Here is a 22,257-nt window from a genome sequence, read left to right on the forward strand (position 1 = left end):
TTCAATTTGATCAGTAGCCTCAAATTTAGAACAAGGTCACCTTGTAATGGCAATAAGCCATTTACTACTAATCCAGCTGCTTGTAACAGTGAAGGTATGTTGCCTTTATGGAAATTATTTGGGCTCCTAGGAGATAGACCTGTAGAAGCATCTAGTCCAGGATTTCTTGTCTTGGCACTGTTGACATTTTTGGCTGGATAATTCTTTGTTGTGGGGGCTGTCTTGTGCGTTATAGTATGTTTAGCAGCATCCCTGGCCTCTACCCACCAGATGCTGGTAACATCACCCCAGTTATGACAACTAAAAATGTCTGCAGACATTGCTAAATGTCTCCCAGGAGTCAAAATTGCCTCCGTTGAGAACCACTGATATAGTTCAAAGAGTCCTAGAGATTTGAAGAAAATGAGAGTTTTAGGTTCCATGATATACTTTCTCCTGTCTTAGCTACTGAGAGTACCTCTGAGTATATCCAAGAAATAATTTCAGAATATAGGGAATGCAAGGCAGATAGAACCAAAGGAAATTAAGGAAACCCAGACATTTCAATCCCTACCCCTTAACAAAAATGGCTTATAGATAACTGTCGTTCAGTATTTCTTTTTTCTTTTTGCTTTTTCTGCTTTATCTCCCCAAACCCCCCTGTACACAGTTGTGTATCTTAGTTGCAGGTCCTTCTAGTTGTGGGATGTGGGACGCCGCCTCAACGTGGCCTGACGAGCAGTGCCATGTCCGCACCCAGGATCCGAACCCTGGGCCGCCGCAGCGGAGCGTGCGAACTTAACCACTCGGCCACGGAGCCAGCCCCTATTTTTTCTTTTAACTAACGTTCATTGAATTCTTACTGTGTGGCATATACAACTACATTATGCAGCAGGACTACAAAAATGAATAAAACATGGCCCTAGTATTCAAGGAGCATATGATGTTTTCCATTCTTTTCTGCCCTTTTCTATCTCATGTTATGTGACCTGTTCACTGCATAAAGAAATCAAACATGACTTTACATATTCACTAAGCATTAAATTAGACTCTTGGAAAGTCATAGTCCTATCTCATATGCCTATAAAGTCTGGATGTTAGCATCCCTCAGTTGGAGATCTGTTAACTAACATTCAGCATGTATCGCTGCCAAAACCAAACATGCACACAAAAGTGTGCTTTATATCACAAACAAATGGACAGCTAAATCTTTTCAGGTTGAAATAACCCCCTCTCAGAAAAACATCATCATAGTCAGATCACCCAGGTACCTCACAGAGTAGAAATTGTCCATTGTGCTTCTCTGATCACCCAGGTACCTCACAGAGTAGAAATTGTCCATTGTGCTTCTCTGTCCTCATCAGTACCTAACAAGTTTCATGGGGCCAGAACCTCATCTGGCAAGAGCTTGGCTGTCCCTCTGGCACCAATTCCTTATATAACCCACCAGTAGTATAGCTGGATTAATTAAATCTTGAAATACAAAGTCGATGCTCAGATCACTCATACAAGCAGCTAAGTCTAGATTTTCTTTTTTAAATCTGACCTATGGAATAGTGCTAAAAAGGTATCCAGGATGCTCAAACTAGAACTTTCAAAATATAGTTGTTATGATAATGGTTAGGTGTTTTTAGCTTTGTCTAAATTCTACTTCTGAGCTGTAGCATTAGTAATCTTTTTAATGTACAGACCATTTCATAATTTGTTTTTAAATAAGTTTATAATAAATCTTTTAAATCTTATAATCAAATTCATAATTCAACAAGTTTTTAATTTATTTAGCTAAAACGAACTCTGACTAGTACACCCTAGATTTATCCCTTTTACGATGGGGACTATTTGCTAGTCTCTGCTAGGTCTTCAGTCCTTTACACCACAAAGAGTAGTTCCAGATAATTTTTGGTGGCCAGGCTAGCCACCATGTCCATATTTCAACGCACAACACTCCCATTACCCCTCCCCCTTGCATACGTATCTATTCATTCTTTTATGCTGTTGATCATACCACAAAATGCATTCTTTCTTGAGCTATTAGCGTCCAAAGGAAACTGTTGAGCCTGTGATTTCAGAGACTTATCCCAAAATCTTCCATTTTCTCTGTTCCAAAAGTAAATTTTAAAAGATGTGCTGTATATTGTGGAAGAACACAAAATACTTGTTTTATCCAGGATAGTCTGTATATACATTATTAGAAATTAAATTGTGAATTCCACTTTTAATTTAAGCAGAAAAAGAATTTCCCCCATTAGTTTTCTATAATGTTTAGTACTTGACTAGCCTATGTTTTTAGTATCTTTAAAAATACATCCAAGCCTCTAAAATACCTGGCTTAAGTACTTTGGGCATTATGTATATAGAATAATTGTGAGCAGTGGAATACAGCGTCCCTATCTTGTTTTTGAAGATGATGGACTTGGCTTTTTGTAGCTCTAGTGTTGACTCGCAGGCTAAGTTTATGATTCTAGAGAATCAGAAGTCAAAGGGATGTTGTTGAGTTAGTAGTCATGAATGCCCCACATCAGATTACCCAGGTCTGGAAAGAGCAGTATGTTTCATGTGGTATGAATGTACACGTGCCTTTTCATGGATAACTGTACATATAAGGAATGTTGAAATAGTCTTAGACTACCTGTTATTTGCTGTTTTTATTCATCCATTTTCCCCTCCTCCAATATGGCATGCTACATAAAGGACAGAGTACTATTTCTTCATTTCTGAAAAGGAGCTCCACGAATGTTTTAGCAACTACTATATAGTTGTGCGTCCATGTGTTTTACATGTGTCCAGATCAGTGTAGTTAGCTGATTTCTGAATGCCTACCAACGCAAATAAAGATTGTACAAATGATATTATTATTACTGTTGTTGAGCTCTAGAATAAAAATCTTCTATTTTGAAGAGTGATCCCTCTTTGGGATTAGGGCCTTTGGTGTTTCATTGTTGTTTTTTAGATTTATTGATTCATCCAAGACAGCCAGAGAAGGATCTCTAGAATTTTATGAAGACTATTTCCAATACTTTTCTTAATATAAAGGCTCCTTGAGCTTTTTTACTTAAGTTGTTTTCTCTTTGTGCACTTATGCTACAATGTAATTGACTTAAATTGAGAAAACCAAAAAAATTCCTAGTCTTTTTAGTTGCATAAACCATGATTTCTGACCTCAGTTCAAATTCTCTTATCACTGACAGAAGAAGCCCACAGACCTCTGCCATCAAGGGGTTAAATTCTTTCATCAAATATGTTTATGAGGGGCCACAGCTATGCTGCCTATATTGCCTTTTTTTTTTTTACTTTCTAGTTCACTAATCAAATGTATGTTAGATTGATTATTGTAAAAGTATAAACCATAGAAAATTTGACAAGATAGATGTGTAAATTATCCCTCTGACAGAACTAATGATGCACTCCAAGCACCTTCTGTTTTCCAGCGCTTGGTGAGCGACTTCATTAAATATGCAGTGGCTGTTGGGTGGCTTCTCAGACGATGGTTCAGTTCCTTGTGGAATTGCATTATTACCAGAGGTGTAAAACCAGGCAGACAAGCTAGCTGTTGGGCATCCTGCTGAGGTTCTAATGTGCTCCATCTTGTTGGAGCAGTTGTTTGCAGTCTTTTCAGGACAATTACATCCATAACCACAGGACACATTCAGTGAAACTATATTACAGATAACATAGGAGACTGGCATTGACTGTTCTTCACCCTTCTCTTTTGAGCTGCCTCAGTATGGGTAGCTTATAATCATGCCACTTCTACTACTCAAGAGTAGTTGCGTTTTTTGGGTTTTTTAATCCTTTGGAGCAAATCTGGAAATAACTAATTTATAACTTTTTTTTTTTAAAGATTTTATTTTTTGTTTTTCTCCCCAAAGCCCCCTGGTACATAGACGTTTATATTTTTAGTTGTGGGTCCTTCTAGTTGTGGCATGTGGGATGCTGCCTAAGCATGGCTTGGCAAGTGGTGCCATGTCTGCGCCCAGGATCCGAACCAGTGAAACCCTGGGCTGCCAAAGCAGAATGCGTGAACTTAACCACTCGGCCATGGGGCCGGCCCCTGTAACTTTTTTTAAGTGCTTAAAATCATAGGATATTTGAAGTGAAAAGAGTTTATGGATGCTAATCCCTTTGCAGATGAGAAAACTGAGGCTGAAGCATTGTGATGTGTTGTCTCAGGGAGATAGGAGGAGGACCTGGTAGAACATCTTTTAGGTGGTGGAGATTGCATGAATAGGAATTTGTACTGTTTGGTGTCTAGTTTTAGAGCTCTTTTAAACTAAATTTTTCTTTTTGAATTAGGATTTTTTTTTCCTTGCTGTACCTTATTTTTCCCCATCTTAATACCAACAATGCTTTTTTATTCCTGGAAGCCAAGCAGGAATATTTTTCTTTCTGAGGATATCATGGTATTTATTATTTTAATGACAATTTGATGGTTTCCTGGAGAACTGGACACAAAAGATGATTTGAGATGAGCTTGAAATGGTATTTAAGGTCTCTGAAAGGCAGATGCTACGGTGTTATCAATGCAGCCTGATAGATGGCAGTGCATTTTAGAATGACAGGCTGAATGCTTTAATGAAAGAAGCCTTCACATTTTGGTTGGCCAATTAAATCACTGTTGATGACTTTGGATCATTAATGAACATTTGTGGAAAATGACCATTTGAATTCAATTATTACAATAATACATTTGAAAAGTACTAACCGCAAATAATGCTACCTCTGAATTAAAAGATTTATCCATTTTGCCACAAATAAGTCAGCACATTGCTTTGCTTTTAATGCAAAAGCAAGTTGACATTCCATGATTCTTGTACAGATTAAGTACATGTCCTTTCTTACAAAAGTTCTTCTTAGAAAAGGTTATGTTTTTCATTGAGTGCCTTCAAAATACAATTTATGCTGCTAACCATTATTTTACTTCATTATTCTTAGAAAGAATTAGCAAGACCTAGAAACAAAGAAGGGGGAACATTATACAGTGTATAAAGGCAGAAGATCAAGTTTAAAATGGATTAGGTATTTGATTTATTTAGTGCCTAGAAAAATCTCTAATTCTGAGAAAACAATGAGAAGAAAGTAACCATTTTTGGGGAACATGCAAATTTATTTAAAAGTAATCTGAAAAGAAAATGCAGATGGAAAGCTTCATAACCAGATTTTTTTCTTAAGCCCAAGGTTCAGATTTTCTTAATTTTTTGAAGCTTTGTTCTCCTTAAAATATTTTATGGCTGTATAGCCTGTCGTTTTTTAATATACCCAACAAATTCACCTGGGTATGATATTTTTCTTTGGTTAACTTCATTTTCTCTGAAACTTTGGTGTGTTTTGGTAGTTAAGACAGGAGGTGGGTTCTTTTGAAATGCATGTTTTTCTCATTTTGTTATTTGTAAAATAGGCTAATCTCAGTGCAACCTTCCTTCATCTCCATTTCATAGTTTACAGAGAAAGGAGACACTGTGGAGCGCAGGCTTCCCCTGGGAAGACACTGAGCTTAATGAGCTTTGTAGTCTGGTGGGCTCAATAAATCAAATAAAGCAAAACATTTCTCATTTTTGAATAAAAGCATTTATCACACAGTGTTTGTTCATTCATGGTCACAAGATTGATTGGTTCCCAGCATCATAGTGTATATTGAAGCATTTTTTATTTTGTTTTTCCAGTGGGCAAGTTACGGAAGCAATGGCTAAAGGAAAGTATCTCTGATGTTGGCTTTGGGATGCTGAAGTCTGTCAAGGAATATGTGGACCCCAATAACATCTTTGGAAGCAGAAACCTTTTATAAATCCATTACTGTTGTTATGAAAAAGGTCACTTTTTTTTTAAAGTCTTCAACTATGGTTATACCAGTAATCAAATATATCATGGACTATATTTCGGCTACATTTGTTTGTTGGTTTAAAATGTTTGTTTTACTCTGTAGTTTGTTTTGTTTCTACATCTTTGGATTGACAGATGGTATTCCTAAATTTCTTTCATTGTAGGTGCATCAGTTTACTGCCAACTGGTTGTCATTTCAAATTTTAGTCAGGCAGCACGAGGCTGCCAGTTGTTATTTCAGAGGAAGATGCTGCCAGCTGTTTTGTTTTGATGCTTCCTCTTGGGAACAAAGGCAGATTTGGTGTCATCTACTGCTTATCTAGTCTCTTTTTAAAGGAAGGTTTCTGGGGAGCAGACATCAAGGGAAGGATTCCACTGAGGAGGGATACACATGTATGTTTTTTTAAGAGTACATTCTAGTGTGAGTAGGCCATCGAGGGAGGATACTCATGAAAGAATATAGGCAACCTGTTATTTGGATGCTTTCAGTTCTGTAAGGTGCTTGGCCTGCATTTTTCTTTGAAATTAGTATACCGTTATAAAACCTTAAATCATCAGTATATAAATTATTCTGTTAGAGGACACATTTTTGTTCTCCCTGTTTCTGTTTCTACTGAGTTATGAGTTGTATTTGTATCACTGAGATAACCTGTTGTTATATCCTTGTTCATTCATAATATGTTTTTAGAAGAAAAGCTGACTTACCATTCATTGTGTGTGAAGAACAGGTTTACCATGAAATGAATGCCTTTAATCAACTTGAGAGTCCTAATGTTTCTGATTTCGCATTCTGATTGCTGAGAAACAGAAGAAGCTGCAACAGGAGCAGAAGAAGGAAGACTCCTTACACTTAAATGTGTCCAGTTCAAAGAATTGTTTGGCTAAAGAAACACAGTCATCATTCAGCTATTGAATTTGAAAGCCTCAACAGTTTCAGTGACAAAAATCTTTTTTTTTAAATTAACCCAAACAACACGATAAATTTTCATATAAAAGTAAAATTTCAATTTAGTTTTTACTAATGGTTTAATGCCTTTTTTGAATTACTGGTTTAACATAAATTTTTAAATGTATTAATACACATACCATGTCAAAAGTTTGAAATACCGTATTTCTTAAAAAATAGGAACATTAATCACATTTAGCAAACATTTATACATTCAAACCTGGATATTAAAATAAGTGAAATGATTACTTTGAATCACTGTCTGTCAAGGTTCATGATTCACAGTTTGAGATGTGTTCTTTTCTTACTGCAATATCTAACTTTTGGTAATTTTTTAAAATTTAATATTTGATCAGATAATCTAAGTCAAAATGCAGACGATCCTTTAAAAGGACACACTGTCTGTCTATGTAGCAACAGCTCCAAAGTATTTTTGGGCAGTTTGATACCTTTTATATCTGAAGTAGCCTTAACCAGGAAAATGAAAATTTAAAATTGACAAAATGGTATTTTTAAGATTTCAAAATGGTAAATAATTTATAACTAGTAAAATTGGCCTCAAACTAAGAAACTTAAATCTGTAAGCAAATCAAAATTAAATATTAGTTTAACAACAAAAACTAAATATTTATTTATTAGAACTTGCCTCTCTTCGTTAATGATTTATTTTTAATTATAAAATTTCCAGCAGATCTTTGCTTAAAGCCCTTAGTATTTGAAATAGTTGGATATACTTGATAAGGAAATTACAGTTGCCTCTAGAATTATAAAAATATCAGCTTTATAAAATGCATCTGTTCATGAAGGTAATTTCTCTAATTGGTGATCAAAATGTAAAGCTTAATACAGTACTAATATCTCACTGGAGTGTATACGTGTTTCTGAGTAAAATTCTTTTTAATAAAACTTACAGATTCATAAGCAGATCCCTTCCTTTGCATGTGATTGTTCCAACATTCTTTCCCAGGGAGTTCAGATTTCAGCAGTCTCAGAAATCTGTATTTGATATTAGGAAACTATAAATGTAACACCTGAAATTATTGTGTTCACTCTTCTACATGAACCTTATGGAAATCAGTGATCTATGTCATTGTTTCTCCCCCCACGTACGCAGGCCCCCGACCTTGGTTTCATAGTAATGGCTACATTTTGTAGTTGGAATCAGTTCTCCAGGGATGGTTTTGACACATGACCACTCATCAGTGCCGTTTCCACTCTGACTTAGTAAATCCGAAGGCTCTTCCCCACCTTCGCACACCCACTTCGGAGAGGGGCCTCAGTGTTTCCTTAGTGTCTCTAGAGAGCTGAGCTCTTGAATATGCACAGAAGCACTTAAACCTGGCCTCATATTTCTGAAGTAACTGGAAATGGCTTCATAAAACTTAAAGTCCAGAGAACATTGTTTATGTGAGGCTTCTTAACTCATTTTGAATCAGTTTATTTAAAATTTTAAAAGGTCGTAGCCTATTTGGTTTTCAGTACTGCATAACACCAACTGATCTTTCTTAAATTAGTCATACTTCTGTTTTATTTGATGGTGTCACATTTGGGCTGGGGTTTTAGTGGGAATGGGAACTTGCTGCCTGTGCGGATGGCATTGAGTACCTAAAGACTCCATATGAACAGGCTTTGTTGACCCTTAGAGAAACTGTTGCCTTAATGTTGGTGCAATTTACAGCGCGCAAGTGAATTTAGTCTAATGCTGAGTCACTTGAGCTTTTATAGTTTAGTAAGAATTGTAGAAGCCATGTGTTCAGTGTGCCCAGCATTTTACTACAAAGAAAGAGGCTTAAATTCTTCCCTCTTCTGAAGAATTGGTAGTATTCTTCCTAAATGCTTACATATGACAGTACTGTTACTTAAAAATTATTTTTGAAGCTGAAAGTCTCCTAGTGTGCATAGCTGTGTTATGTATTTTAGAAAACGAAAGCGCAATAAAGGATGAGCTTCCATCAGTATGTATGCTATACCAGATATGGATGGTTGCAAGGAACCCTCTTTTTCAGAATATTCTCTTAGTAACCGCTAAGTCCTAGTTTACGTTTTTGAAAATACCTTTCTGCATGTTAGCTCCAGAGATTTTCCTTTGTCATATTCTTTCATAGCTACAGTTTCTTAACCGTAGCTGATTGGAGAAGCCCTGTAGTCCCAAGCTGAAGCATCGGCTGTTCTCACGGGGCTGGGTTTGGTTGAGCATCTATTCTATACAAATGTGGAACACAGACATATTTATTATGGTTTGATACACAAACCACATGGGCTGGTGCTTGAGGCAACTCAAATGGAGTGTTGTGGAAAACATATCTCCATTTTAAGAGCCAGTGAGACAGGAGTTAAGGGCAGCTGTAATAGCTTTTGTTTACCACTTAATCTTTAGCAACTTTGATTTTAATTGGGGCTTAGCTCATGGTGGGAGAAAAGCAGAAAATAACAAATGCCAGTTTAGGATCGAAGAATCCAGAATCACCTTTGGCTTTTATGAGTTAGGGAAGGTTGGCTTTGTTCAGGGCTTCTTGTTCCTAAATGAGTCACATGTCAGTAAATTTATTTGATTTTTAGGAATTTCAGTTTCCTGAAAAGGCAACAACATATACATTGATGCTGAAATCGAGAAAGTATAAAAGATTATTTTTAAACTATTGATATGAAGGATGTAAGTTACTCAGCTTTCTGCTCCCTAAGCCAAGCACTGTTAGTCTTTAGTATGAATTTAACTGTAAGAACTACTTCTAGTGTCAACAGACGATAGAAACTTGTGTTATTGATAAAATGGACCTGGGTCTAAGGATTTTTTTTTTCTTCAAAGGAAGCGTGAAGCTGTTTGTTCTTCTGTTTGCATATGGGTTTTTCTTTCAGCTTTAGTTTTTCATCTTCATATTTCCACTGATTTGAAAGCAAAAGTAATTTTTATAATTTTACTAATGAAGCATAGTCAAGTGCAACCTAAATATAACTAAATCCCTTTAGATTTATAGCTGAGTATATTCTTAGCTAGGTTTTATCACTCTCTATTTTTTAAATCAGTGTTATATTCCTGGGAGGTGTTTAGTCTCCTGTGAACCTGAAGCATTCCTGTTTGACCCTTGGAAGACCCTCAAAGAATGAGCACTCTTGTGCTCTTGCAACCACAGTTCCTTAACAAACATGAGTAGGGGCCACTGAAAAATAGAACACTCAAGCCAAAGAACCATCACAGAATTGATAACTTTACTTCTGTTGTTTGGTTCCCAAAGGAGATTATTTTGTTTTTTTCCACAAGGAAGAAAAATAATACATTAAGTATCATTAAGAACATTTTTCAGAGATTCTGAACTTCCAAATCTGAGACGAGACAGAGAAGGAAGGGAAAAAAAATTTTAGTGTGGATTTCTAAGCAGCATACATGCATGTTTTCAAGGCATCTTATTGTTGGCAGTGTTTTTCATGAACAACATGAGCACCGTCTGAAAGAGGTCGTTTAACCCTTGCTCTTGTTCACATATCCAAAAGGACCACATGAAATGCTTGTACTGGTATACAGATTCTATAAATAATAATTTTTTTGAGCTACTTAAAGAATATCTCCAAAAGCTCACAGTGCCTTGTTGTCGTTTTTTTTTTCCCATAAAATAGCCATTATTTAAAATGAGCGGGAGAGGGTAAGTCTTTGAAGACAGATTGTTTAGCAGTTCAAGGCTATTCCTCTTCAAGAACATGTCAGGAATTAAGTAGTTGTACATAAAAACACTGAAAATCCTTTCCACAGTGTTGGTTTGGATCCCCTAGTCTAGTGTATTTATCTAATTGTGTGGTGGACCTGTATTCTCACATACTTCTATTCAGTTGATGGGATTTATATGTACTTCATTCCTACATTTTCATTCCTACTGTCCCAATTTAGTAGCCCTAAGATGTGGCTTGGTGCATGTGGCATACTCAGTCCCTGAGACACCACTACATGCTTTTGGACTTTTGCTCACACAGCTCCCTGAGCAGAGCCTGAGGGTGGGGTGGGGGGTTCTATTCCTTAAGTGTATGTCAGTCTTTTTGTGTGACGGTGCCTTCAGAATAATGAATATTTCTGTTCCTGGACAATGGTAAATCCTATGAGAAATATGTGTAGGTTATATTTCTTAATTTTTGTCCTTTTTTGCTAAGCCTGTGAAATACTTTGGCTCTGATACAACTTGACTTGAATAATATCTTATCCTGAGTCTTCCTCCAAGGCAGTACATATTCCTGCCAGTACTGTAGTAATCTTTTGGAAACTACATGTGGGTAAGCACTTGTATGTAAGCCATTATACTGCTGTAACTAATGCATACAAACAGTTCTTCTCTTTACATTTATAGTCTAAAAGTGGCTATCTAGTGGGAAGGAAAATTCCTCAGATTCCAGCACAGCTTTGTCAATTCCGACTGAGCCATACTGTTTTCCCAAGGGCTCAACGCATAGTCTGTATCCTGTGCTTTCAGTGTATGTTGGGATTCTTCTTTTATTGCTTTTGCTAGACTATACTGTTCTATAAGCAAATGCCCATGTGTGATTTTTAAGATGTGCTGGGAAAAAATAAAACAATACCAAAACCACTCATTGTTACAGAAATTGTTGCTTATTTCATGTTGGTTCATTTAACCTTTGTTGACATCATGCTATACTCAGAGAACGAATAGGGTAGAGTCTGTACCCATGAGGAGCCTCTCTAGTAGTGAGGGACATGTGCACAGATACTGATTTTGTCTTTGCCTGTGGCTCCCATACAGGAGGGAAGGTCGTAACTGTCTGGGCTCTGACACAACTGAGGATCAGCCTGTTGAACCCAGTCTTACATGATGCCTTTCAGTAATCACTTGCCACGCTGATTTCAGCTCTTACGTTATTTAGTTAAAGAAAGCAATTTTCTCCCTGGCTTATATAAGCTCAGACTGAATGAAACTTAGAAATGATCTCATCTTATTTCTTCCCAAACATAACTGCTATCTAACCTCCCCCTCTCCCAAGCCACAAACAAATGACCAGTCCTCCTGAACATTTGCTGTGACCAAATAGGAATTTATTGCCTTTCTAAGAAGCTTTTTCCAATTTCTGAAAACTTGAAATATTAAGAGGTTTTTGCTTATTAGACTGAAATCTGTCTCCCTCTTCTATACATTAATGTAACTTCTGTCTTCTGTAGTCATGAAGAATTGTCCGATTGCTTTATTAAAGGGCAGCCCTTCAGGTATTTAAAGACAGCTCATGTTCCCCCAGATCTTCAACTTTTGCTCCTGTCAGTTCTAGACCCTTCAGCATCATAGCCCCATATGTGCCCATTTGATGTACTTAAAGTGAGTTATCTAGGCCTGAATGTTCTAGAGTAGTACCAATGATTTCCTTATTCTAGTCACTGATAAATGCATTTTTGCTGGATCTTTCACCATCACCTCATGCGGAACTTGAATTTAACAAAGCTTGTCTTTTCTGCATGTGCCATTTTGGCCACATCTCCCTGGAGGCTGATTTTTTTTTTTTTTTTAAAGATTGGCACCTGAGCTAACAACTGTTGCCAATCTTCTTTTCTTTTCTTTTCTTTTCTTTTTTTGCTTTTTCTCCCCCAATGCCCCCGGTACATAGCTGTATACTTTAGTTGTGGGTCCTTCTAGTTGTGGCATGTGGGACACCGCCTCAACATGGCCTGATGAGCAGTGCCATGTCTGCACCCAGGATCCGAACTGGCGAAACCCTGGGCTGCCAAAGCGGAGCATGGAACTTAACCACTCAGCCATGGGGCTGGCCCCTGGAGGCTGATTTTTTAAGCCCCATTACTTATATTTATCCTTACTAGAATTTGTATCTTACTGGATTTAGTTCCAGATTTTCAAAATTTTAGAATCCTTGACTCTTACCCAGAATATTTTTTCTCCCACCCAAGCTTTGGGTCATCAGGAGAATTGAGACCTATGCTGTCCGGATTCTCAGGCAGGTAATGGCAGATATCTGTGGTATACAAGGGCCTGCCCAATAACACGTCCATGAAAGAGCATTCAGGATTCAGGCAGCTACACTTCGACTTGAAATGCTATTGTCCACCTCATATTTTCACTTTTTGTCCACAAATATGCTTTTTTTCAATGAATCAACATTTATACCAGACAAACAGTAAACATGCAATTAGGTTTACTTAATTTAACATTGTCAGCTGCTAGACTGAAATCCTTTGGTAAAGCTTGCTGCTCCAATTTCCTGTGCTCCCCTCAGAAAAACAAATGAGGTCTCACTGCCATCATGTTGACTTTTGCCTCTGTTTGCCCTCAGGGGTGTGTCTTTTCAGTATGCTCATAAACCCAGTTTCTGATGGGATCTGTTGGTTGGGCCTAGTGTTGGCTGACAGACAACCTCTGAAATCCATTCTTGCATAGTTCTGTCACATCCTTTGTACTTCATTGTGCCCAATTAGAGCTGAGAAGATACTCTTTAAAAAATTACTGACATTTGTCACTGTAAAGCTGTGAAATAACTTAGGAGAAGATGGAGCTCTAAAGTCTAAGAACACAGTGGAAAGAGTTCTAGTCTGGAAATTTTGTGTATGCTCCGTTTTTCTCTACCAACTACAGGTCACTTTCCCTATTTGGGCTTAATTTCTTCTTTTGTAAAATGAAAATTCTGAGGTTTCTTCTAATTCGGTCTCAGTGATTCTGACTGAGTCTGTGGTTTTGCTGAACACTACCCTGGAACTGATTATTGCACTAATAATTTACTTTTTAATTCACTCCTGATTAGCCAGACACTGTGCTGGGCACTTAACCCTAGACAAGAGATAATGGTTGTTATCACAGCAACCCTGTGAAGTGAGTGGTGTCATCCCCTTTTTCCTGATGAAATAACAGATTTAGCGAGGTTGAGTAACACCACTGTTAGTGGCTGGGAAGTGGCATCGCTGGAATATGGCACCAGGTCTGACTACAGCCCGTGCCTCTGTGTTGGCTGCTTCCTGCTCTAGGCTGCTTGTGCTGGGTAGTCAATCTGATGTCTTCAGAATTTCTGCCTTTTAAAGTGGATTATTTGTCATATGGATTTTCCTCCTAACTACGGAGTGGAAGCCGCTGTCTTCATGACTCCACACCATAGAATTACCAGAAAGCCTTTTGTCTCAGACACTGTCTTGCTCTGTAAATGTTTAATCCACTGGTCCTGCATTGATGCCTTTATAGGTTTAATATGAAACTCATAAAAGGAAGTACTGTATTTGATGGACTTAATAAATTTGCATTTTTATAACTTTAATATTGTATTCCTTTGAGCTGCACTTAAAAATATAAGAATAACCTGTTACTGTAAGTTATACATCTTCCCAAAGAGAGACTTGCAATTAAAGTGCTGTTTAAGACTAAAGAAACATTTTATTATAATCAAGAGCCAATCTGGGTTCTTTGGAAAGTCACAATTCCTTAAAACTGCTAATTTAAGAATGGAGGTTGCTACTGAAGGATTTGGGCTACATTAGGCTACTCAAAAAGTTGCTTTTACCTTATAGCTAGAATGAAACTATGAGTTTGGGATCTGGTGGTTACAGTCATGGTGATTCTGTGATAGGATGACCAAGAACCAATGGTTACCGGCTCATCACAAAATGTGCTGTTTGGCTAATACTAAGGGAATAGCCTGATAAGTGGATACAAAAAACCCAAATGTCACTTCAGTCCCACTGGTAGGTCAACAGGGATAAGCAGCAGTTTGTGAATGGTGGATAGTGAGCTGCAAGTCACACCATTACTAGGAAGCTACTCAGTGTGGCAGACAACACCCTCAGAAAAGCACCACCTTGCAGATGTTTCCAGATGACCCAGAGTCCTTAAGAAAAAGCAGACTAAGGAACATAAGACAAAAAATTGTATTAAAAAATGCTGATGTTCACCTGAAATGAAAGGGGTTTTTTTTGGTGCTGTTATCCTTTTAAATCTGGGTAGTTTAGATAGCCATGCCCTGGATAGACTTCCAGCACTGCTAACCCTCCATGTGCCAGTGTGGAAATGAGCCTAAGCAAGGATTATAGGGCAAAGGGGTCAGAAAGTTACTCCCTTAAAGCTTTCCCTCCAAACTACTTACCCTTTCTTATCTCTCATTTCCGAGTAAGCTTATTTATTTGGCCATCTACCCCATAGCTCTCTACAAACAAACAAATTGTTCTAACCTCGGGCAAAATCTATTACTGACAATTCTGTATGGGTTTCATCTGAGGTGCTCCTCTGAGGTCTGAGAGGCCGTACCTATATGTTCTTATATCACCCCTCTGGGAGGGAGCATCATTTCCTATGCACAGTTTTCTCATTGTCTGATGATTCGCTTCCATCCCCACACAGTTTTCTGAATTCCCAGTAGTCTATTTCTCATGAATGGGTCAGAGTTAGCCACTGTACACCTGACCTTCACAGATGGCATTAGTGCGAACATCCGTGCCACAGCTGAGGCCAAATTCAAAGAGGGGCTGACATGACGAATATGAGTCCTTTGGCAGGCATGTCATGTCACTGATCAAAGGAGTCTGCTTGGTTTTCTACACAGAAAGATCAAGTTCTTGTTCATGTTTGAAAAAATGGAAATAACTGTACAAACACATGCTTATGTTCTGAACATGTGTGGAGATGGGGGGTCGACTGCCGTTATGAAATACTGGCTCTAATATTTGATCCCTTTAAAGTACACTATGCAGATATTGTGAAGTGATCTTAAAGGAGTAAAAGCTTTAGAAACACAGGGAAATCTGTTTTGTCAAGAAAAGTTCTTTTACCACTGAGTATGTAATGTTCTAGGAGCATAGAACAAAGTTTTTCATCAGAGCTTTAGGGATGAAAGCCTTCATTTAAATGGCAAAATATGGAGCCATTGTAAAGTCATTTGCCTGTTAGTATCAATAAGCAGAGCTAAGTACTTTGACAGTGAGTTTTAAGAGAAGTATACCCTAAAAATAAAGGTGAATAAATGCTGGGGAGTTAGGAATGCTCTCGTCCTTCCTGGTCTCCTCCAGTTCTCTGAGGGCTGGCCAACTTTGTAGGCATGGTTCATGAGTCTTTGCTGTCGCCGGGCAGCAATCTATCAATTCAGGCAGTGCCTCTCTGGAGAGCCAAAGTAAGGAAGGGGACAAATGCCACGATTGACCTTTATTCCTCCCCTCAGTGGTAGGAGCAGCCAGGACTTCCTGATGCATTACTAACCAGGAAATCCCAACTGCCCAGCGGCAAGGGGTTAAAAACTGTTCTGAAAAGCTTTTTATGTTCTGAAAAGCTAAATTACACATATGTGCAAACCACAAACACACGGCACCTGGATAAATAAAGTGTGCCTGGTTAAAGCCTGGGCTATTTGCAAAAGGGAATCTGGAAAACATTGGCTTTGGGCTGGTTAACGTTACTTACACTTTAGGCTTGGCTTTTTTACTTTTTAAGAAAAAAGTAGTTCCAAGGAAATGTGCAAAACAAAAAATCAGAATTTTAACATGGCTGTTGAAAATAAGATTTTAGTTCACTTACTTTCTAAATATTAAGGGGCTATGAAGATTGAGAGGGGCACAGAGCTATTGCACAAAGCAGCAGCAACACTTTTAGTACAAAAGTTGTTAAACAAAGGACATTTCCCAGAGATAGAATTGTGCTATGGGATGTACTGAAGAGGTCATTAAACATTGAGCGTCCTCCAAGTATGGATCAAACGTCAATGGGAAATGGTATCAGCTTACATAATTAAGATTAAAAATACTATGCATTCAAAACCATTGGACTTCATAATAAACCACATTTTCTGATAGAGCTAACAGAATTTGAGCACTGAGGAGGTCATGCTATAGGGGATTTATGCTGATCATACTTCATCTTGGTACCTACATGGCTAAGTGATTTCTCTTTGAAGGAAAAGCAATCATCTCATTATGGCAGGGGTTCACTGTCTTTCAGTAGAAAGCTATTAGGTTGAACCATTCCTAAGAAATTGCTAGTTTTGTAGGTCAAAAACTTTCAAAATCAGCAATTTCATATAATTCAACTTCATACTGTTGTTTTTTTCTAAGCCAGGTCAAGTGGGGTTGACAGGTAGATTTATGGGGAGAAAAGGAGTGGGGAAACAAATAGTAAAGCTCGTGTATGGTTCAGAAAATGAAATGCCCAAGCAGAATGAGCAGGGTTTTCATTGGGAGGGTTGTGGGCATTAAACTAGCTTTATGAATCTACCAAATAAGGTTTCAGAATTGACTTTTTCATCTGTGATGGAGGTAGGAGAAAAGTTTGGTGGGGAATAGTGTAGATTTTTCCTTACCTGAAGAGCAACAACACGGAAACAACTCCAGCACTATTTCCTAGGTTGCAAACACAAAGGTAGGAATTAAGAACTGAGTTCTTAGGGTACCTCTGCTATTAGTCACTGTTAGAGATTAATGAGAGCAGAGTTTTGAAAAACAGTAACAATATATCTCGTTCAAATTATTAACAAATAGAACAAAGGAAAACCATGTAAAATTGCTTCTTTGACAGTTGTTTATTGTTTTTACACCATAGTACCGTAATTTTGTTAAAAGCACAATTTCCCACTAAATCTTGCACATTAAAAAAACCCTCAAAAACACCAAACATTTATAACCTAAGGAATTTTGGTTACATAAAGCATTATATGTATATTGAAAAACCCTGCCAAAACATCGTAAGCTCTATGTAAAATGTACGCATTACAAATTAATATAGTTATGAGTCTAAATTATGACACCAGAGCACACAATCCCTGAAATTATCATTAAAAGCCTAGAAATCCTATACATTAACTTCTGAGTTCTAGTCTTGATAGTGCCAAGTCCTTGGCTAATGTAATGTTTGTTCAGAGGACTCTCAAAATACAACACAGCACAAATGACAACAAAACAGAGGGAACATAGGCACTACAAATTCTAATAGACACAGTGTCCTCATTCAGTTTTGAATTTTTCATAAATCTAGGTGTCAAAGTTCTTATAATTCACTTTGTGAAAATTTTTAAAAACAGTTATTATAATTTTAAAGTGTACAAAGCTCAACATGTAACACATGTAAAGATGCCAATGGCTAAATAAAGATAAAACAGAGTAGAAAATATAAGGCCATTACAATAAACGCCATTATCAGACATTACTACATATTCCATCCTATAATCTCATAAATCAAAGCTTTTAACTGTCTGGATTCATACGTGACTGTATTCTTTCCAATATGCATTCTTTCTTCTTCTAGGGGTTGTTCAATAACTGCGGGTATGTTCCTGCCAAAAAGTTCACAGTGTTCTAGAAACTGGACACATTCTTGAATAACACTGTCACGAAGCATGATCGTGTGTTTTGACATGTTTTCTAATAAGGACAGGAAGCACCTTTTGGCATAATACCAGGTATCAGTTCCCAGCTTTTTATTATAAGGTTCTAAGCTTTTGATAACCCGAGAAATACCAAAGTCATAATTGCCTTTGGCACAATAAAGTGTCCCAATCACCAAATTCACAATGCACAGATGGTAGAGTTTCTTATCTGGGTCGTCATAGGAGAGCTGCTCTTCCTCCTTTTCAATCTTCCTCATCAGCTCCTCGGCTTCTTCATTCTGACTTGTCATAATATAGGAAACACAGAGGTTAGCCAATACGATGGCACTGACGTTCAGGATGTTGTCATAATGCTTCTTGACTATGGGCTCATAGAAACCTATGGCTTCTTTGTATTTGTTTTCCTGCATGAACAGAACATGAGCCACATTCAGCTTCCACACATCATGGTCATTACAGAATTCCACAGATTTTCGGAAGATCTTTTCTACCATGGGATAGTTTTCAAGGTTCCAGTAGATTTTTGCCTGGGCCATCAACACGGGAATATACTTCTCAAGGGTGTCATCATACTCATTCACTGCCTTTTTGACAGCTTCATCATCTCTACTGTGTCTTGCTTCCTGTACTTGTATGGTGAGTTTCCGGAGCTGCTCAGTCAGCAACCCTGCTAGCCCATCCAGCTTAATGAAAGCCTCTTCAGGAGCCGTCTGGCAAGTGATCATGGCATCCAAGAAGTCGTAGAGATAGGGTGTGAGGAACTTGTAAGTCAAATGGGCATTCTCTGCCAGGACATCTGCCGCCAGGTCAAAATATTCATACTTACAGTAGAGCAGCAACAGGTTGCCAAAGGTCTCTGGGGGGAAGGGGTTCTGTTGGAGCAAAAACTGTAGCTTTTCAAACCCTTCTGTAGGTCTGGAGTCCATGTTCATTAGCGCCTGGTTGTGCAGGGTCACAGGGTCTAACTCTTCCTCTGCCCTAGGCGGCATGTCAGTGAGGGCTTCCTGGGCCGCCTCATAGTTTCTCAGTTGGTATTCTATGGCTGCCTTGAGGTTGAAGGCTTCCACCAGAGCTGTCTGGTGAAGGACTAAGGTGTTGCCAACACTGCGAACATCAATGCCCTCAGTGGCCATGCCCACCCCTAGCTCTGGGTGCTGGCGGATGCCGCGCTCAATAATGTCTGCGATATGCTTCAGCGCTGGGGCATAGTGCCGGCTGCTGTAATAGGCCAAAGCCAGGTTGTAGGAAAGGTCAGGCCGGTAGCCCGAAGCCTGCAGGGCCGTGGAGAACTTGGAACACGCGGCTTCATACTGTCCCTCTTTGTAGAGCAAACAACCCAGGTTGACCTGGCCATCGGGCTCGTCCTCGCCCCCACTGTCCTCGCCCTCCCCGCTCAGGAGCTGCTCCACCAGGCTCCTGGCCCCGGGCAGGTCGCCCTCGCTGTACTTGATGGCGGCTTGTAGACGGAGGACCCGGCTGTGGTAGGCGGGGTTGTCCAGCAGGAGGAAGGCGACCCGGGTGGCCTCTGGATAGAGGCAGGCCTTGTACAGGGCCTGGGCCTGGTACAGGCGGTACTGCTCCAGCTCCGGGTGCAGCTGGCCCAGCTGCTCATAGCACTCGGCCGCCAGCGCGAACTCCTGCAGGCGGTAGTAGCAGTAGCCGAGCAGCGACAGGCCGGCGCGGCTCCTCGGGCTCCGCTGGAGCTCCCCGCCCAGCAGCTGCACCGCCTCGGCGTAGCGGGAATCCCGGATGAGCCGGTACACGACGGCGGTGAACTCGCCATCGGAGATCTGCGCACTGGCCAGCCCCGCCATAACTGCCACGACGGTTGTGCGTCCCAGTTACCAAGGCAACACGCCCACCGGAAACGGAAGAATGCAACGAATGTTTTGGGTTTTTTTTTTTTTTCCTTTGCGTGCTCTCAAAAGTTACTTCGCAGCGGAAAGACCAGACTAGAATTGGAAAGGAGTCATTAATGTGAGTGTCTCTATATGTGGTCTGGTCCCTGCAGACTTAGAGTGTGGGCGGCGTTTGTCAGAGAGTGGAGAGGAAACACCTCTTTGTAGTTTGGAGACGGAAACTCTACTTCCCAGCATGCGCCGGTCCAATCGCGACGCCGCTCGGGACGCGGCCGCGCTGCATGCTGGGGGGCGTAGTCTCTGAGGGTCCCACCTGCGGCGGCTAACGAGAGGTGGGGTTTCCTTGGCTCCGTGTTTTGCTAGGTTGTTCTCTGGCGTGTGGGAGGAGGTTGCCCTCCTCGGTTCGAAGTTGCTAGCGTTTTTTTAGCCTTATGCACTGTGTGATGCATAGAGATAGTGCTGTTCCACGTTGTTTTAGTGAAAGAAACGGGAATGGAAAAGGCGGAATGTCAACTTGGTATTCTCCTCAAATTGGAGTAGGTTCTGTTTCCGGGCCGGCCTGTGGGCATACTTGCTAAAATCAGTATAGTGCAGCCACCAGGAGTCTTTATTTTGTTGTTTCCAGAGATTGACAACGGGAGAGCCTGCTGTGGATTTTATCTGCTTCTGGGAGAAGATTATCTTTAGCTCCAAGCCTCTCCCTTGCCTCCTTTTCCATAACGACAAGTATTACTAAGAACGTATTAGTATTTAAACTTGGCCCTACACACTGCTTTAATCCTCCAAATTTCACTACAGTGTGGAAATCCATGACCTCGTGTTTTCCAGGGCGGGATGGGGGGCGGGTGGAGTGTAGGATGACCAAAAGTGCTCCTTTTTCTACGCAGTGTTACTTTTCTAAATCTACTTAGTCAGTCTGTGATGTGTGAGAGAGAGAGACAGAGATACCCAGCCTGTACTTGTCGGTTTAATGATGTTTTTTAACTATTACTGAGCCGATAAAAGTGGATTTTCTTTCATTAAAATAAAAAGAAAATTTGCCTACACTTTAATTTTTCCCTCCCTCAGATTATTAGTTTCAAGATTTCTATGGAGATTTGGTGGACTGTACAAGAAACCATTCTGAATTTTCTTTTGTTACTTTGTCATGTATTTGGAATAGATACTCTAGATTCCGTGTTACTACCTTAGGGCTATATTGGTATAAATTCTTTTGAATTTAATAGTGCCCATCATGGGACAGTGAAAAACCAGGGTCTTAATTATTCTATAAAATTATATTGGGTCACTAATAAAACACAAACCCATAGTTTAGACTGACCTGGAGACTGTAGAATTTGTGGGAGATGAATACAATTTTTCAGTCAAGAATTAGAGAAGTCGCTAAGATAGCCACAGACAAAACTGGTTTATCCCAGTGAAGTAGTGTACAGTTTTATCTTGAAAACATGTACAGTTTTCAAGATAAATTAGCTGTGATTTATGATTATCTATCATATGCAGTGCCTCTGCTGGTGGCCTGAGGTGGGGAGATTGTCTTTCATAGTCTTCCATGACTTCTGTTGGCCTCGCTACCACGCAAGGTAAATGTGGTCTAAGTAAAAGCATATCTTTGCTATATAATTTGCTAGAAAGACTTGAATACAAATCCTTTCTCTGCCTCCTCAATAGTATTGCTCCCCGTAAATCTTTTCTATATATAAATTTTGGAACCAACATCAACCATATTGCATGGCACTCTGTTAGCCTCTTAGCATATATTACCTCTAATCTTAATAATCACTCTGTATTCTGCATGTTACAGATGGAGAAAAAGAAGAAGCTGAACCCCGATATCCAAAAACTAAGGTCATTAAGAAATAGTGACTGACGAATTAATTCAGTCTGTGTATCACATAAGGGCCCAATTTTGAGGGGATGCTAGTGTTTTGCTTTTTTTGGTTGTTATTGTCCCCTTAAAACAAATAACCAACTTAATTTGGACTTCCTGGCCTGAGTTGCAGCTGTGAGAAGATGTTAGGAAATGATTACTGGGAGGTGGTGCAGTTCCTGGTCATCTGTTATAGCTAAAAAATGCTTCAATAAGGCATCTGAATGCTGTACTGTCAAGCGGCTGACATCATGTACTCATGCATTCTTTTCTGTTGCCTAGAAGTTTGGCAGTGCTGTGTTCTTCTGGATGGGACTGACAAGGAATCTTCCACTGCATGAATACCAAGAAAGGAACAAATTACACCCATTTCAAAGGGGTTGGGTGGGGCCCTAGCCCACCTAAGATCCCCAGGAAAGCAGTTGCTGAGGACCACTATTACCCTACTCAGAGGCTTCTTCCAACCCTGTCTCTAGCTGCAGCCCTGTCTGGTCTTCCAC

General features: G+C 39.4%; 2 protein-coding genes across 3 annotated transcripts in view; one reads left to right on the forward strand and one right to left on the reverse strand.

The window, feature by feature from the left end:
• AGPS (alkylglycerone phosphate synthase) overlaps positions 1-7,668 on the forward strand; it is a 139,433-nt gene extending 131,765 nt beyond the window's left edge. For both annotated transcript variants that reach the window (XM_014834063.3, XM_070508160.1), the window contains exon 20: positions 5,640-7,668. In XM_014834063.3, coding sequence (XP_014689549.3) covers positions 5,640-5,761 — 122 coding nt within the window. In that variant the 3' untranslated portion in view covers positions 5,762-7,668. The remainder of the gene's footprint in view (positions 1-5,639) is intronic.
• A 9,541-nt stretch (positions 7,669-17,209) lies between these two features.
• LOC106826626 (intraflagellar transport protein 70B) lies at positions 17,210-20,059 on the reverse strand. Its single transcript, XM_014834079.3, has one exon. It carries the CDS (start codon positions 19,840-19,842, stop codon positions 17,848-17,850), a length of 1,995 nt encoding a protein of 664 aa, XP_014689565.3. The 5' UTR covers positions 19,843-20,059; the 3' UTR covers positions 17,210-17,847.
• Between the last annotated feature and the right edge of the window lie 2,198 nt (positions 20,060-22,257).

Source organism: Equus asinus, chromosome 4, assembly GCF_041296235.1.
Source record: "Equus asinus isolate D_3611 breed Donkey chromosome 4, EquAss-T2T_v2, whole genome shotgun sequence".
Taxonomy (NCBI): Eukaryota; Metazoa; Chordata; class Mammalia; order Perissodactyla; family Equidae; genus Equus; species Equus asinus.